Below are 16,069 nucleotides of genomic sequence, written 5' to 3' on the forward strand. Positions count from 1 at the left end.
ACACTAAATGGCTGAGGACCTGCAGAAATTCTTGCCTCCCTAATTCCTAATTTCAATAGGTTATGACTTAAGTTCTAATGAAAAAGTTTTTATTTTCTCTACAGAATTTTTTTCTTTTTATCATTCAAAACATTCATTTCCAAAGATTGAGGTGGTGACTCCAAACTTTTAATACTTAAATTATTGCTATTCTTTATCTCACAGCATGGAATGAATAGCCATCTTAATTCATCTATCTTAATAGATTAATTATTTAGACTGTATGTATTGAATCAAAACATGCCTTGACAGCCCTTAAATTAATTACCTACTATTTATCTGACATCTTTTTCCTTGTAATCATCTTTCATGCATATTGATTCTAAGTTATAAAATATTGTCAAAACTTCAGTCAGAAGTCATGGAAAATCATTTATCAATAGAATACAAGAATGTAATTTTCTGTAAGCTCCCAAAATATCATTCTATCATTCTGTCTACCTTCTATCTAGTCATTCTTTACCTTCATCATCTGAAAACAAATTTAGAAGCATGGTTGCTTGAATGGAGCATTTGAGAAGTTAATTGAAGAACACTAGATTGCCAAGTGGAAAAAAAAATTTGAAATAATTAATATGAAATAAATGAAGAAATTCAACATATTATAAAAACGAAGAGTGTATAACCATGCAACTCCATGGACAGTGACTACACATACAAGCAAATGAAAGCAGCTGACCACGTACCCACACACCTTGGCAGGGGTGCACTCCACACTCGTCGGCCACCACCAAGACAGATGATCTCTGATGTCCCTTCTAGTCGATACCCCAATGAACACGAGAAGGTCAGAGTGTCACCAACCCCAAAGTTGAACCCAATTCGGTTACCATATTGAGGAATCCCAGGATCTTCACAGGGCTCGAGGTTATACTCTGTAAATTAGGTGGAGAGGAGGACAAAGAAAATGATAGTAGTCATTTTTAAGAGTATATTCCTATTGTTTGCAAACTGGATCCTTTTTAGGGCCTAGTCATGCATTTAAAAAGTGACCATATCTATACTTATGGGAATATGCCAATGGCACACATAATTTTCATCTTTTGTGAAAGATCTAAAAACTTAATGAATACTTTTATGTGGAAAATTCAAAACAGATCAGAAAACGGCACTTTCTGAGTGATAAATTGAAAATATAGCTATTCACTTCATATTCTTTCTTCTGCATTAGAAACATTTCCATTTCATAGATTTTTTACTTATAATAATGGTATAAAAATGCATATTTTCAAACACAAAAAAAATCTGGAATGAAATCATTTGTACTTTTGAAATGCATTTTACTTAATGGCTTTAATCTAAAGGACAAAGGCTCTTGTGCCTCTAGTATACAAGGAGTTCAATTAATTCATATTCTGAAAACGTGACTTCAGATGCAAAGGTTTATGTAACACTGAAGTGTCCACACACTGAAAAGTGTTATATTATAGATTTATACAAGGAAATTTCTCCAAGCCATGAATAACATCATGAAAGTGAACAGCTAAACACTCTTTAAGGGATGAATGAGTAGAGTTGATTAAATAACAATATTGCAATTTATATACTGTCCTAAGAAGAAATAGCATATCTAAAAATACCCCCAGTGGATGCACTTACTATGTAATCGCAACAAAAGGGACTGTTTCATGTTGATGAGCTATTATTTTATTATTTAAAAAATTTATTTGGACAAACTTTTACCATTATAGGTTAAAATTGATTTTGCTCATTTACTGTTCATTGTGAAATACCTAATAGAGGGCAAGTATTTCCATGCAAATACTAGAATAATAATTGAAGAACAGGTTAGTATTTGTATAGTTTTATATATATATAATTATAATATTACAATTTTAATGTTAGCAAGTTGACATAAGATTTACTTATTAGTTTGTTTCTGTATTAAGAAATAGCTACTTGTCTCACTATTTCATTCAACTAGAAAGTAGAAACCCAGCTGACGGGAAAATTTTTATTCACTCTGGTCTTTAAACTTTTTTTCTGGAACTCAAGCAAATTGTTACCTATAGAGGAGGTTATTCTAGAATAAAAGGATAACCACATTAATTTGTTTCTAGATCATCTAGTTCCAAATGAATAAATTGTTTACCTTAATTTTGGCCTGTAAACTATGCCTTTTCTAAGACATGTAAAACTAGAATATCACTGGTTTAATTCATATTTCATCTTTGAGTCTAATTGAAACTTTACAATATATATTTGAATTTCCATTTTAAGTTCCCTAGGAATTTTAGCTACTTTTCCCCTCTGTTAGAACTCTGAAGGAGTGAAACTCAAAGAAATGTAATTAATGTACTTCTAGTAGATTTTTAGTGAATTAAGTTATTTTTGCTTTTGTTTAAATGTTCCCTTTAATGCATTACTATAGACAATGTTTAAGGTATTTCAAACTTTCTTTAAAATTTGTTGACAGGTATTTCTTTGTTTTCTTTTCTGTTGTTTTTCCCTCTCTGTTTTGTCACCCATAAGTTATGCTCACACTTTTAAAAACCTGATTTTTTGTAACTAAATGAGCTTTTTAAATTTATTATCTTACCAGAGAAGGTAATATTGAATCCTTCATAGGATATTGAAAAATCTGAAATGAAGCGCAACTGAGCCCTGAAATTTCCGTAAAGACCAGCATTGATTGTTGAAGGAAGTTCTGACCCAGTCAGACGCGCCAGTGGTTGGGTAAAACTACCGTTCTCTGTGATCAGTAAGTAGTCGTGATGGTCTTCCAAATGAAAGGTATGAAAGTTGAACTGTACACCTATTCAGAAAAAGGAAAATTAGACTTACGAAGTAGATCAGTAAAGCGGAGAGAGTTACCCACCCAACTAAAACCAAGACGTTCCTTATAATCGATTTCTCTGAAAATGAAAGACATTGCTATAAAACATTCCAAATGTATAGGATAATATTATCTTTCTTTTGGATCTTTTTTCTTCAGCTTCCTTATAAGAGATATAGTGAGTCAGTGTTGGAAACTGCTTGGAAATAAAATTTAAAATTAATACCTGAAAAGAAATCACCTGAGCGTTCTGAAAATTTCAAGGAAATTTCACCTCCTTTACTTAAAATAGAAGTGCAGCTTTCTGGCAAACGTTTTACATGCCTCCTTCACTTCCCTCTGCAATCCCCTCAAACAACATAAACACAGTGCTTAGTGCTATAGCACTCAACTTCCAAAAATGTTTCACTCTCCTTTAGAAAAGAAATATAAAGCAGGCATAGGGAGGAATTATTTGTTAAACGAATACAATGACTCTTCAATTATTTTTCACACACTCCACTTGTGCATATAATCAACTGAAAAATGCACGTACAAGTGTTCAACTCATTGCATTTTCACAAACTGAACACACCTTTGCAAACAGCACCCAAATCAGTAGATGCAGCATTACCAACACCCAGAACTCTCTTTATGCAACTTTCCTGTTACTTCACTTTGCCAAAAGTGGCCACTGACTCAATTTCTCTTAGCATAGGTTAGTTTAACTACTTTACATAAATGTTTTTGTAATTTATATAATGGGTTTATATAACATGTACTCTTTTGTGTCTGAGTTCTTTCACTCAATGTTAGGTATGTGAGATTCACCTCTATTTTTGTGCGTAGTTATGAGTTGTTTATTTTCAGTGATGTATAGTATAGGATTTCATTTTGTGGATGCACCACATTCATCTATCTCTTCAACAGTTGACGTCATTTAGGTAGTTTGCATTTTAGCATGAATGCAAATGGTACTGCTATGAGCATTCAAGTATGTCTTTTGCAGAACATATGTGCTTATTACTATTGGGTAAATATCTAGGAGTGGAAATACTGGGTCATGGGATGGATACATATACATATATGGATACATATACACACATATATATGGATATATATATACATATATATATATGTTCTGCTTTAATAGATGCTATCTTACAAAGTGGCTGTGCCAATGTACATTTCCGTCACCAAATCTGGTTGCTCTCTGTCCTCACCAATACTTGAAAATTATTGATGTTTGCATTCATTCCATTCTGGTGAGTATGGTGAGACATCGCATTGTGTTCTCATGTGAGTTTTTAATGAGATTGTCCAGAACACATGTAAAATACTAACAATTACACATATACATACATGCACCATACTGTGTGTAAGACCCCAAATGAAATAAAGAATGACTGACACATTCCTCTTTCCCTTGAAGTGTTTTTTTTTAACTTGACTTAAAAAAAATCACCAAATCTTCTTTTAACTTGACTTAAAAAAATCACCAAAATTTTCATCCAAAACCACAAAACTCAGAGATGATAAGTAACATTTTTTTTAATATTATTTATCTAGATTTTAGTTCCAAATGCTGGATATTACTGGAGTCTTCATTTTTTTTTTTTTTAAAGTGATATAAAGTGAGACCGAAACAAATTGAAAACCCAAGCAATGATGAGACAAGGTTTTTATTACATAATGGATCAGTGATTTTGATTTGGAAAAGATTCGAAATGTACAATGATACAATTTTTCAAATGTTTTTTTCAAAATGTAACAGGTTTTTTTTTTTCATCTCTGCAATAGGCAAGAATATAATTAGAAGAAGTCCAGAAATTGAGTCAGTCTTTCAAATGTTCTTCAGTTCTTTCAGTATAAAGCAGTAATTAACACTAGACAGATGTAAATGAGAATGGGGTGTCAATATGGCAAGAAGATGGTTTGTAATCTAGATTAACTGTGATCCAAATTTACAAAATAACATGAGTGAAAATTCAGATGAGTCAATTTGATTTCTGTTATAGACTAAAACTAAGAAAAACTAGTTTGATAATAGGAGAATAGATGGACAAAAGACAAGGAAAAACATTATGCATACAATTTATATATTTTTAGAGAAATGTGCTTGTTCTGATATGCACTGAATTAATACATGGGAAAATTAAAAAGTCTATTAGTGGTATTAATAAGCCCACTGTCGGTTATTATGTAGCCTTTTTGAGCCTTACTTTCTTTATTTATAAATGGAGTTCTAATAGGGCTGTCTTGGAATTTAAATGAGACAATACATGGGAGTGACTTAGCACAGTGCTTTGCACAGAGGAAGTGCTCAGCAACCATTAGCCATTGTTATTGTTCAATCCTTCGACATGAGAGCTATTTTTTTCATGCCATTCAGTCCTAGCCAGCCACTTTCTGAAAGAAAACTTTTATTTATCAGATTATGGTTCAAACAATAAAATCAGTTTTCACTACTGCAAAACAACGTAAAACATTCAAAGTTATGCTGAAGGTCAATTAATCCAAAGAAGAAAATGATACTAAGAACCTACTATATTCTAGGCATTATGGAATATAAAGATTTAGAAGACTGTAAAAAAACTCATGGTCTATGGGGAAAGAAACATAAACCAAAAGTGCAAACATTCTGCTAAGTGCTATAAAAGTGATTAATATCAGTCAATATAGGAGCATAGAAATACAGGTAACTAATTTGTCAGTGGGGCTGGCAGAGGCTTCTGAAGGCAATGACCTTCAAAAGTGAGCAGAAGTTTGTGGAGGAGCAGTCTTGAGCTAGACATTTCAGGAGGAAGGGGCAGACAGGCCAAAACACACAGCCTTAACAGGGCAATTGATGTTTGAGGAATAGTGAGAAAAGGTCAGTGGTCTCAACATCATAGTGCCTTCTCACAAGAGTGATAATTCAAGAAGCCCCATAAGGCAATTTATGTTACAGACATATATGAAGAGACTTGGGCTTAAAGTCAAAATATCATGAATATCGCAGTTTTAGTCACAGTCATGCCACCAACTGTGACTTTGAGGGTGCCATACTGACTTGTGTGTGGGGGTTTTTTTTCCAGTTTAAACTGATAGGATTGGACTATTCTTTATCTAAGGACAATCCCACCTCTAAGAGTCGAAGTCTATTTTAATGTAGGTTTTTTTTCTCAAGATCTCTAGTAGACTATATATAATTAGCATTTTGATTTTTGTAATGTGTTTAAGAAAAATCTCTTATGGCATCATAGCAAATATGGAGCAATGCAGACTGAATGATATTGTAGTTAAGTGAATCTGAAACTGTAGAACAACTCTGTGCGTTCCAACACCATGACTTAGTGTTAAGTGGTGAAGACATTACTGATGGTGTGTTTGAAGTTTCTTATTTCTTACATATTTAGCTATTCAGATCTGTCCTATTTAAGAGTTTTATAAACTCCTAAAGTCTTGATGATTGTGATTATTTAAGAAAATTCTGACTGTATAATGTAAATGTAAATCATTTCAAAATGATCTCACAGGGACTCTGGATCAAGACTAATATGACCAAATATAACAGGAGTAAATATAAAAACCTGCACTAAAGAGAGAAGAAAGTCAATTGCATAATTATAGAATTTTACGAATTGAGCTTAACTGTACTTTAATATCTCAATAACCTAAAAAAATGATTCAGTTGACCAAAAACTTATTTTGAATTAGTAGTATGACAAGGCTGTAAAAAGTTAATGAAAGCACATCTAGGCTCCATTTTTGAAAATGATTGGTAGAGTTAGACAATGCCATACTGCATTTTGTTCTGTAAAAATACATTTTTAGAAGGTTATTGATATCCCTAAATATCAAAAAGAAGGAACACATCCAGAGAAAGGTGATTAAAATGGTGATGAAAATGAAAATATCTTACAATAAAGAATTGAAGGAACTGGGAGTGTTTAGTCTGGGGAAAAAAGGCTGGGAAAAAGTATTAAGGGGTAGAGGACAAGACAAACATGGTAGTCACAGAATAGTCACTTGGTATATTTGAGGAACTTCAGGTTGGAGCAGGAATTTGTTGTTTGTTTGTTGTCTAACTCTAGAGGGCAGACCAGGGATAAAATTTGCAGAATAATTTTCAAACAATTAGAAATATACAAAAATTGAGCAAGTTTTCCCAAGGAGTAAGTTTCCCATCAAGAGACATATCAATAACAGGGCAGATCCTCCTGTTTCTGGAACACCATGGAAATTGGTATGCTGGGTGAGAGGTTAGACTATATTACCTTGACGACTTCTCCAAACTTTAAGAGATTATCCTTTGCATAACTTTGGCTACACTTTGTAACAGTTTTACTTCTGACAAATTTTGTTGACTCTTAGGAGAAAGGCATCTAAATCTGCATGTCTTGCCATGTAAATACAGATTTAATTAACACTTGCAACCTATGAAGATGCAAAACCTTAAGTGTTAATTAAACCTCTATTTACATACCAAGCATTATGTAGCCTTCCATTTTCTTGCATAATACAAGGAAGCTTATTTTAAACTCCATTAATCCACTGTGCAGGAGAATAACAGGATGTTTTGGTTAACTTCCAGCAGAAAGTCTTATATTATGGAGAAAAACAACAACCATAGTTTACAAAGTCTTCCACCTCATTGCTGGTGTTCAATACCAGAATGCTCATTTTAAGAACTTTTTTTTTCCTCAATAACATTTAATGTCATTATAATAATAATCCCTATATAATTCTCATTCTCAATGAAATGATGTATAATTTTAATATAGGCAAACAATTTGTGAAAGCACAATGAATTCAAATATATTAAACACAAGCTTTAATTTTTTAAAGTGTAACAGCATCTTCTCATTGCTAGGGTTTTTTGTTTCAACGGTTTTTTTTTTTAGATTTTCTGTAGTAAAATCAGTAAGTATAATATAATAATAAAAATCAATAAGAAAAATATAACGACAGAGCTAAAAGAAAAACTACTCCAAAGCAGTTTTTTAAATGAATAAATTAACTCTTTTTCAGAGACAACACACTGAGATTTCCAGGTAAATAACCTTAATCCATTTTGTTTTAATATATTAGGATGGCCATTTTCCCATTGTTAAGTTATTATCTCAATCACTTATACTGTTGATTTACTAGTTTGGCTGTATTGCACGAATGAACCATATTTAGTACTACAGGACCTTTCATTTATTTGTTCAAAGGACATTTATTAATGTCTACCATATGCACAGTGCAATTTTACACTCCTGTTCAATAATGTGAGGTTCATCTACAATTCTGATAGAAAATTTGTGACATACATATTTCTAACATGGTTATAAATTTATATGGGAATATAACTATAATAATCATAAACATTCTAAAAACCAAGTGCATATAAAGATGTACTATTTGCTTTACAATTAGCTCAGCATTTCACAGCATCTTCATATTCACTTTTACAATTTTGAAATCAATCTCTTTATCACTATACCAGAGACAAAAGTCATCCTATTTGAGGTTTTGTTGATATGAAAATTCCAAATAACATTAGTGTAATATATCGAAAGCAACTAAATATATCACTAACATAATATAATACTAGAGAAAAGTAAATATAATCCTGTACTGCAGTTACTCAAACTGAATTTTGAGCATCTTTTAGTACTGATCTGTTTTTGGTCATGCAAAATGACATTGTAAAGGGCAATGAAATAAAAATAGATGCAATGAAACTTCAGAAGATAGCCCACTTATCATTGCATGAAGCAAATTACCTTTTCCATGGGTTACATCAACAGTCCATGTACAATTCAGAGAATTTGGATAAAATTCTGGGTAACCAGGCGATAAGATTGTTCCACTGGGCCCTCTAACATCTCCTCCACATAATGCTGAAAATACAAAGAAATACAGTCATACAAGCAGTCGGAGTTAGAGAGGCAGAGGCTGAACAAATCTCTTCTCTCCTCTCTTGAAACAGAATGAGTCTGATTTTCTTTGCTTAAGCTACTTCCTGGTAATAACAGGAATATGTAAAGATCTCTTCCAATACTAGGAAATCGTTTCACCCACTGCAGCACCAGAGAAGAAAAAGGTATGTAATAGCCTCTGAGAATTAACACTTGCCCCAAGAGAATGTAGTTCAACTTTCCATATTTGAATTTCAAGTACGCACTTATCTTATACATTTCTAATTATGAGCAACATTTGCATAAATTGGTCATAAATTAAACATGACTAATTAATTGTTTAGCAACCTCTCTTTTATTCAGCTTTAAGAAAACAGGTTGTTAATTATACATAATTATTTCTTTTAGATTCCTAAAGGGATGTGTGTCATTCTTCATAGAATTCCTTTTAAAACAGTAAACTAAGCAGTTAAAATTTTGAAGACTTCTTCTGTACTTCATTTCTTTGGAAATTATCATTAACAAAAAGGAATTTTTGAAACGGTATCAATTTTTAAGAAAGTACTCCAAGATAATAAAAATAAATAAATGTTTAGGAACTGAGGTCAAAGAAATTAAAATCCAATTCAATGTCCCCTTATTCAAGAACAAATCACAGTTTAGAATGTCTTCTACCACATTCGACAACCATCAGTGGTTATGGGATACCAGATAATTTTATCGGTATGAAAAATTAGAGGAGATGGTCATGTGGCCCAGTGGTTAAAGTTTCGTGCACTCTGTTTCAGTAGTCAGTGTTGCAGATTCAGATCCTGGGTACAAACATACTCCACTCATCAGCCATGCTGTGGAGACATCCCACATATAAAATAGAGGAAGATTGGCACAGATGTTAGCTCAAGGATAATCTTCCTCAAGCAAAAAAGAAGAGGAAGATTGGCAATGGATGTTAGCTCAGGGAAAATCTTCCTCACACACACACAAAAAAAACATTAAAGGAGACAAAGATACAGCCAGGTAAGAATGTATATTTTAGTGGAAACAGAAAGGTTTTGACTCCTTGTTTTACTCCACTTGGAGATGCCAACTCTCTTGGACATGGGCAAGGGCAGTAAGTACTGTGAATGCAATGTACAGCCTTGTCTGCTCTGATCCTTGCTCAGCTTCCCTGGGTCACCAGAAAAGTGAGTTTTGGCTGTATTCTCTTCCATGATTTCTTCCGAGCAGCGATGCTGAGGAGAATAGTTGTGGCAATCTGACTGCTATTCCACACTGACCTGACTGGAAATAATGTTTGCAGTTCCTAGAAGTATTTAAGCATGCAGGCTTGTACTTACATGTATACTATACAAAATTTAAAACCACTCCTTCTTTTGTTATTTCTTTTACTCCACTGAGGAGTAAAAGTCTTGACCAGTACCTTTTAGAGCTGTCTCATAGGCTGCCTTCCTGAGATCAAAACAAGCCCACGCTTGTAATCACATTTACTATCAAGATATTGCAATAATATGCATGGTTTGGTATCCTACGCTTCTGTTTAGAGCCTGGGCAGCCGTCCACTGGTAATTATTTTTACTGAACCTCTCAATTGTCTTTCAATTTTTTAAAAAGCCTCATTGTCCTTTCTTGGTCAATCTAAGAGCTGTGTGCCATTTCCACTATATCTTGCTGATAACAGTGGTGCTAAGTCGACCTGCTTTTACTTTTCTTATAATTCTTTCTGCTTCTTACAGAGGACTGTTTGTTTTTTTATTACATTATTTTTACATTATGTCAATTTATTCCTAATACACTACATTTCATTTTATTCTCCATTGTAAAAGTCACACAAACAGTCTAACAATACCACATGGTATGAATTAGTTGAGTGAAATGTGATGAGTGAAAATGCACTATTGGATTAAAACCTTCAATCTCTATTTGAAAGAACTGTATTTCATACAGTTAGAGTAAAACTCAGTGAAGAGAAGGATCAAAATTAAGAGAGTTACATTAGTTAATTAGTTAAATTAGATGCAAAAATGTAACAAAAAGAGTGTGACATTTTTAGAAAGTATGTCAGGCATGCGTATGTGTATCTGGTGGGTGTACAAGTTGTAGAGGGAAAGCTCTTTTCTGCATTAGCATTCTTTGGAATAAAGCTATTTTGTCAAATATCCTTTTCTGAACTCAGAGAATTTCTTGGAATTTTCTGTCTGCAAGCTGCACCTAATATATCTGTGTTGAAAGTGGGACTTTAAAGAGACATTCTGCAGATAAACAAATAAAGTTAACCATAAACACATTAAAATATTTAGGAGAAATGGTCGACTAATATGTTATTAATGAACATTTACATTGTTACTTTGATTACAATCAGATGACAAAAGATAGAGTGCATTTTTATGACAGTGGAGGTTTCCATCATTTGAAAATATTAGTGTTGGATGAAGGCTTTGAAAGGAACTGATCAAAGATAAAATTTCATAGTAAATAATAAGAAAAGAGTGTGCTTCAAATCTCTTTTTGTTTTGAAAGATGAAACTAAAAATATGAAAATATATGGACTTTGTTATTGTTTGCTTGTTTTATTTTGGTTTTTTTGCTGAGGAAGATTCACTCTGAGCTAACATCTGTTGCCAATATTCCTCTTTTTGCTTGAGGAAGATTCCTCCTGAGCTAACATCTGTGCCAATCCTCCTCCATTTTGTATGTGAGTCACTGCCACAGCATGGCCACCAAGTGGTGTAGGTCCACACCTGGGATCTAAACCTGGGCTGCTGAAGCGGAGCATGGCAAACTTAACCATTAGTCCACAAAGCCAGACCCTGCACTTTATTTTATATCTAATAAAACTTAGGATAAAATTGCAACTACTCACTAAAGCTTAGCAAAAGCAAGGCCAAACACTCATACTGAACTTACAATGTGGCTGGCACTGCTCTGAAGATTTTTCTTTTTATTAACTCAATTAACCTGTATAACAACCTTACAAGAAAAGTACTGAAATTCTTCACTGTTTACAGATGAGAAAGTACAGAGAGAACTCAAGCAGTCTAATTCCAGAGTCCATGATCTTAAGCAGTCTCTTGAATCAAGTGTTGATTTTTTTCCACGTTACAAAGTTAGTTTTTCTACAAAAAAATATTACAGCAAGCTATGATGTCCTTCACTTACATTTGACTTTGTAGCATTCCCCTCCAAAGGATTAATATATAAAAATTATTCAAGAGTATCATTCATTCTCTCAGAGATTCATTTAATCCTTTTGTGTTCAAATGACTCTATTTTTTTATTTTTTTATTTTTTGAGGAAGTTTAGCCCTGAGCTAATATCTGCTGCCAATCCTCCTCTTTTTGTTGAGGAAGCCTGGCCCTGAGCTAACATCCGTGCTCATCTTCCTCTACTTTATATGTGGGATGCCTGCCACACCATGGCTTGCCAAGCAGTGCCATGAACTGGCGAATCCCAGGCCGCCGAAGCAGAACGTGTGAAGTTAACTGCTGCGCAACCGGGCTGGCCCCTCAAATCACTCTCTTTTTAAGCACCTAAAATGTAAATGTGTCAGTATCTTTGTCTGTTCTTATCTTTAGTTGATCTATATCTTACAGATTCTCATTTGTCAAAGGCTTTGTGATTAAAACAGCCTTCCATTATCAGCAGCAGCATCATCGTTTTCATCAACCTAATGAAATCCTTCATCTTTCTAAATGAGATTATTTTACACTGCAAATATTTGGAATTGTATTTGCTTTATATTATTGGCCTTTTGAACAACTGCAAGAGATTAACTACATGTGCATTAATACAATGCAGAGTGATTGAGGTTAATGTAAGCCTGAGTTGGATTAATTTTATAAGTCGTTAATTTATTACTGAATATTCTTTCAATCTGATGATGTTTGCTTTTCTGGAAACATCCCTTCCTTTAGAATGCCAAATGTAAGAGGAAATCAAATAGCCTGTAAGAATCAATCATGAGAGGCCTAACATATCAAGATAAATAAAAGATAAGCTTTATATGTGAGATTTATTTAGTTTTTCTTACTTTCAGATAGAAAATGGGACTCATATATATTGGAAAAGATATAGCAATATAGAGATTATTAAGAAAATTTCTCCAAGAATAATTTTTTAAAAAAGGAATGCTGAGAATTAAGTTAGTTCAAGAGAATATATGACCATTCATATAGTAAACTTCATTAGAACAAGAGTTTCTAAAAAGGATGTGATGGATCTCCTGTCTTATCATATACATCACCTCTTCTGAAGGAATCCCAATTTATTTGAACAACCTTGCCAATTGATGCCATATATCTTTAGGGATAGAAACACTTTTGCAATAGACATAATAGGTTTATATGTTCTTGGGAAGGGTAGATAGACAAATTCTATAACAAGTGAATCCTTAAAACACTGCAGAGAACTTAGGGAGCGATGAAACATACATGAAATACATATGAAAAAGCCAGTTACTTGATGTTAGAGCAAATAACTGATAAAGAAAAGCATTTAAAAGGACAAAGATCAGGAGCATGACAAAGTCACAATGATAGCCCAAAGTATGAGTTGAGAGCCATTAGCCAACACAATAATAATAATTATTACAGGTATTAAAATAATAACAAATATAAAATATAAATAACAACTATTAAAATAATCTTGGCTAGTAGCTTTTTCTCCTCCCTGATTTTTGGTACATATGATCACTACCGTGTCATGTGATAGGTATCAATTATAGTTTTAGAATAGTGAAGTCTCTTCAAAAACCAAGCCCTTGAATGTAATTGCCCAGATATGTAAAATCACACCATGCTCTCAGCAGTGATGCATCCCTGCCAAGTGTCAGACTGTCTATAACTAGAACAGACAATTTCTAGACCAGGGTCTATGAAGACATTTTGAGGATTGCAATGAAACACGGAAATAGTCACCTATTATAAATTTCATTAGTAGTTTTTGTTTGTTTGTTTTTAATCTCAGATCTGTTCTTTTCCTATTTCCAGGTGGCCCACTTTGAACTGTATATCCTTATCTGAGACTATTTACACTTGAGTTCTGTGCACACTTGCTTATCTTGAACTCTTAGATTCTAAATGTTAATTCATGTACTCTTTTGCTACATTAGCCTATGTACTCAAATCTTTTAATAAGATGGAAGGAATAGGGGAAATGATGAGGTTTAACTATATTCAGCTAAATTTTGGGTTCTGCCTCTAATGACTTGAGTGACTCCGAGTTACTCACATAATCTCTTTCATTTTAAATTTCCCCATAAAAGATGGTTATATTGTTTATCAAAAAAAAAAAGAAAATTGGGATAATTTGAGGGTGAAATCAGGATGCCAAGACAAAAGGTGAAAATAGGGCTTGCCTTAGGCAATTTAGAATGTATGGTCCATCTATCTATCAAAAAAGATAGTAATTTTAATTAACAATGCCCAGTTCCTGAAGGATTGAATCACACCAGGCATATTTACCCCTAGTATTCATGACAACCTTATGTCCCCAGTACACAGAAACATTACATGGCTGTGACTTTTGACATACATGCTGACCTTGACATGAGTTGGCCAAAGCAGAATGCTATCCTGGCTTTTCCTCTCTGACCTTTTCTAGAGTCATTCAAATCTCAGTTCCATAAAAAACACTGGGGAGATATTCATGATATTCACTATTCAAAGTGGCTAGTGAAAAGTGGTGGTGTTCTTTTTTAAAAAAAATCTAATATCTTATGTGTCAGGAGACGTCTTTTAAAAATACATGTTAAAAGAACAAGAACGACACATGGTTCCTGATCTCAAGAATATAATTAGGAGAAGAAGAAGATGAATATGACTATTAACTACTCCACTAGCTCAAGGAGAACATAGATAATATTTGTTCATGCTCAAAAATATTTCTTTAGTGCCTACACAATATAATTAATAAATATTAATTTAGTGAATCAATAGGTGGTTATAAGGTAGCAAAAAATGCCACAACAAGTAGAGAACTACAGGGTCTAGGAGAAGTTGAGACTTTGCCCAGATGCTTTATTCAGGGAAATCACAAACAAGACAATGGCCTTTAAAGACTGACTAGGATTTTGATAAACACAGTTGAGGGAAGGGCTAGGACCTTCTAGTGGAAAGGAAAAACATTAACAAGGCAAAGGGCAGAAAATATATAAGCAAAATCAAAATATAGTAAGTATTCCCAAAAGGCTGGAAAGTATACAGTTTGTTCATTCTTTCATTCAACACAGATTTATTGACTACCCACTGTGGGACAGGAACTGTTCTTGGCTTTGAGGATATAACAGTGAAGATAACAAAGTACCTGCCATATGGAACTTACATTCTTGCAGAAAAGCAGACAGCAAATACATAAAGATGTTAGAAAGTGGCAAATGCTGCGAAGAAAAATCTAAGTGGCAAGAAATGAGCTACTGTTTATAGGGAGTAGTCTGTGATATGACTTTTAAGTGGAGAGTGAGTGAAATTAGGAAGTGAGTGAGTCATGTGACTATATACATCCTGTTTCAAGAAGAAGGAAGAAGGGAGTGGGGGATGGAAGGACAGAGTGAGAGGAGTGAGGGAAGGGTTCTCACATTTGAAGAGTAGCCAGGAGACCCATGTAGCTAGAGTGCAGTGGCATGAATGAGGGAGAGAGTGGCAAGAGATGAGGCATGGGAGGTAGTAAGGGCCCCGGGGGCAATTAAGTCAGGAAAATTTTTTGGATTTTATTCTTCTTGGGATGGGCAAGTGCTAGAAGGTCCTGGGCAGAGCAGTGTCTTGATCTGTCTCAATTTATAAAAGGATTACTCTGGTTGCTCTGTGGAGAGCAGACCCAAGAGGTCAAGACGGGAAGTAAAGAGACCCCTCAAGAAACGCATGGTGAAAGATAAGGTATCAAATTTACTAAATAGCGTAGAATCTAACTGAACCATATCTGACTTGAGTTTCAAGGTTCCTTGGTCAGTAGTGAAACAAGATGAACTTAGAAAGGATCAATTTTTACTCAGAAACCCAAGTATATGGAAAACAGAATTTCATTCAAAGTACTCTTTCCATATGATATAACTGATAGCAAAACGGGTAATGTCCTGTTCTTCAGTCCAAGTAGTACAGAGTATCCATAAACTATTTAAAGAGCTATATGTATTTTTTATACAAAATTCTTAAACATGTGGTGTCACTGAGGAAAGAATAACAAAATCTATAATTGTATTTTTATTTTAAGGAATTTTAGGACTTTACAATAGTGGAGAATATGGGTAGGAGGCAGTGTAATAGAACACTTGTGCATAGGATCTGAATCTAGGCTGCCTGAGTTTCAATCCTGACTGCCATTAACCAGTGGGGTGACATAGGGCAAAGTACTTAATCTTTGTCTTAGTTTTCTCATCTGTTAAGTGGTAATCATA

General features: G+C 33.7%; 1 protein-coding gene across 7 annotated transcripts in view; it reads right to left on the reverse strand.

The window, feature by feature from the left end:
- Positions 1-16,069, reverse strand: part of CSMD3 (CUB and Sushi multiple domains 3) — a 1,186,048-nt gene that overhangs the window by 364,244 nt on the left and 805,735 nt on the right. For all 7 annotated transcript variants that reach the window (XM_070221725.1, XM_001915960.5, XM_070221729.1 and 4 more), the window contains 3 exons: positions 8,548-8,664; positions 2,579-2,794; positions 726-914 (listed from right to left, as the gene is read on the reverse strand). In XM_070221725.1, coding sequence (XP_070077826.1) covers positions 726-914; positions 2,579-2,794; positions 8,548-8,664 — 522 coding nt within the window. The remainder of the gene's footprint in view (positions 1-725; positions 915-2,578; positions 2,795-8,547; positions 8,665-16,069) is intronic.

This window comes from Equus caballus, chromosome 9 (genome assembly GCF_041296265.1).
Source record: "Equus caballus isolate H_3958 breed thoroughbred chromosome 9, TB-T2T, whole genome shotgun sequence".
NCBI classification, from domain to species: domain Eukaryota; kingdom Metazoa; phylum Chordata; class Mammalia; order Perissodactyla; family Equidae; genus Equus; species Equus caballus.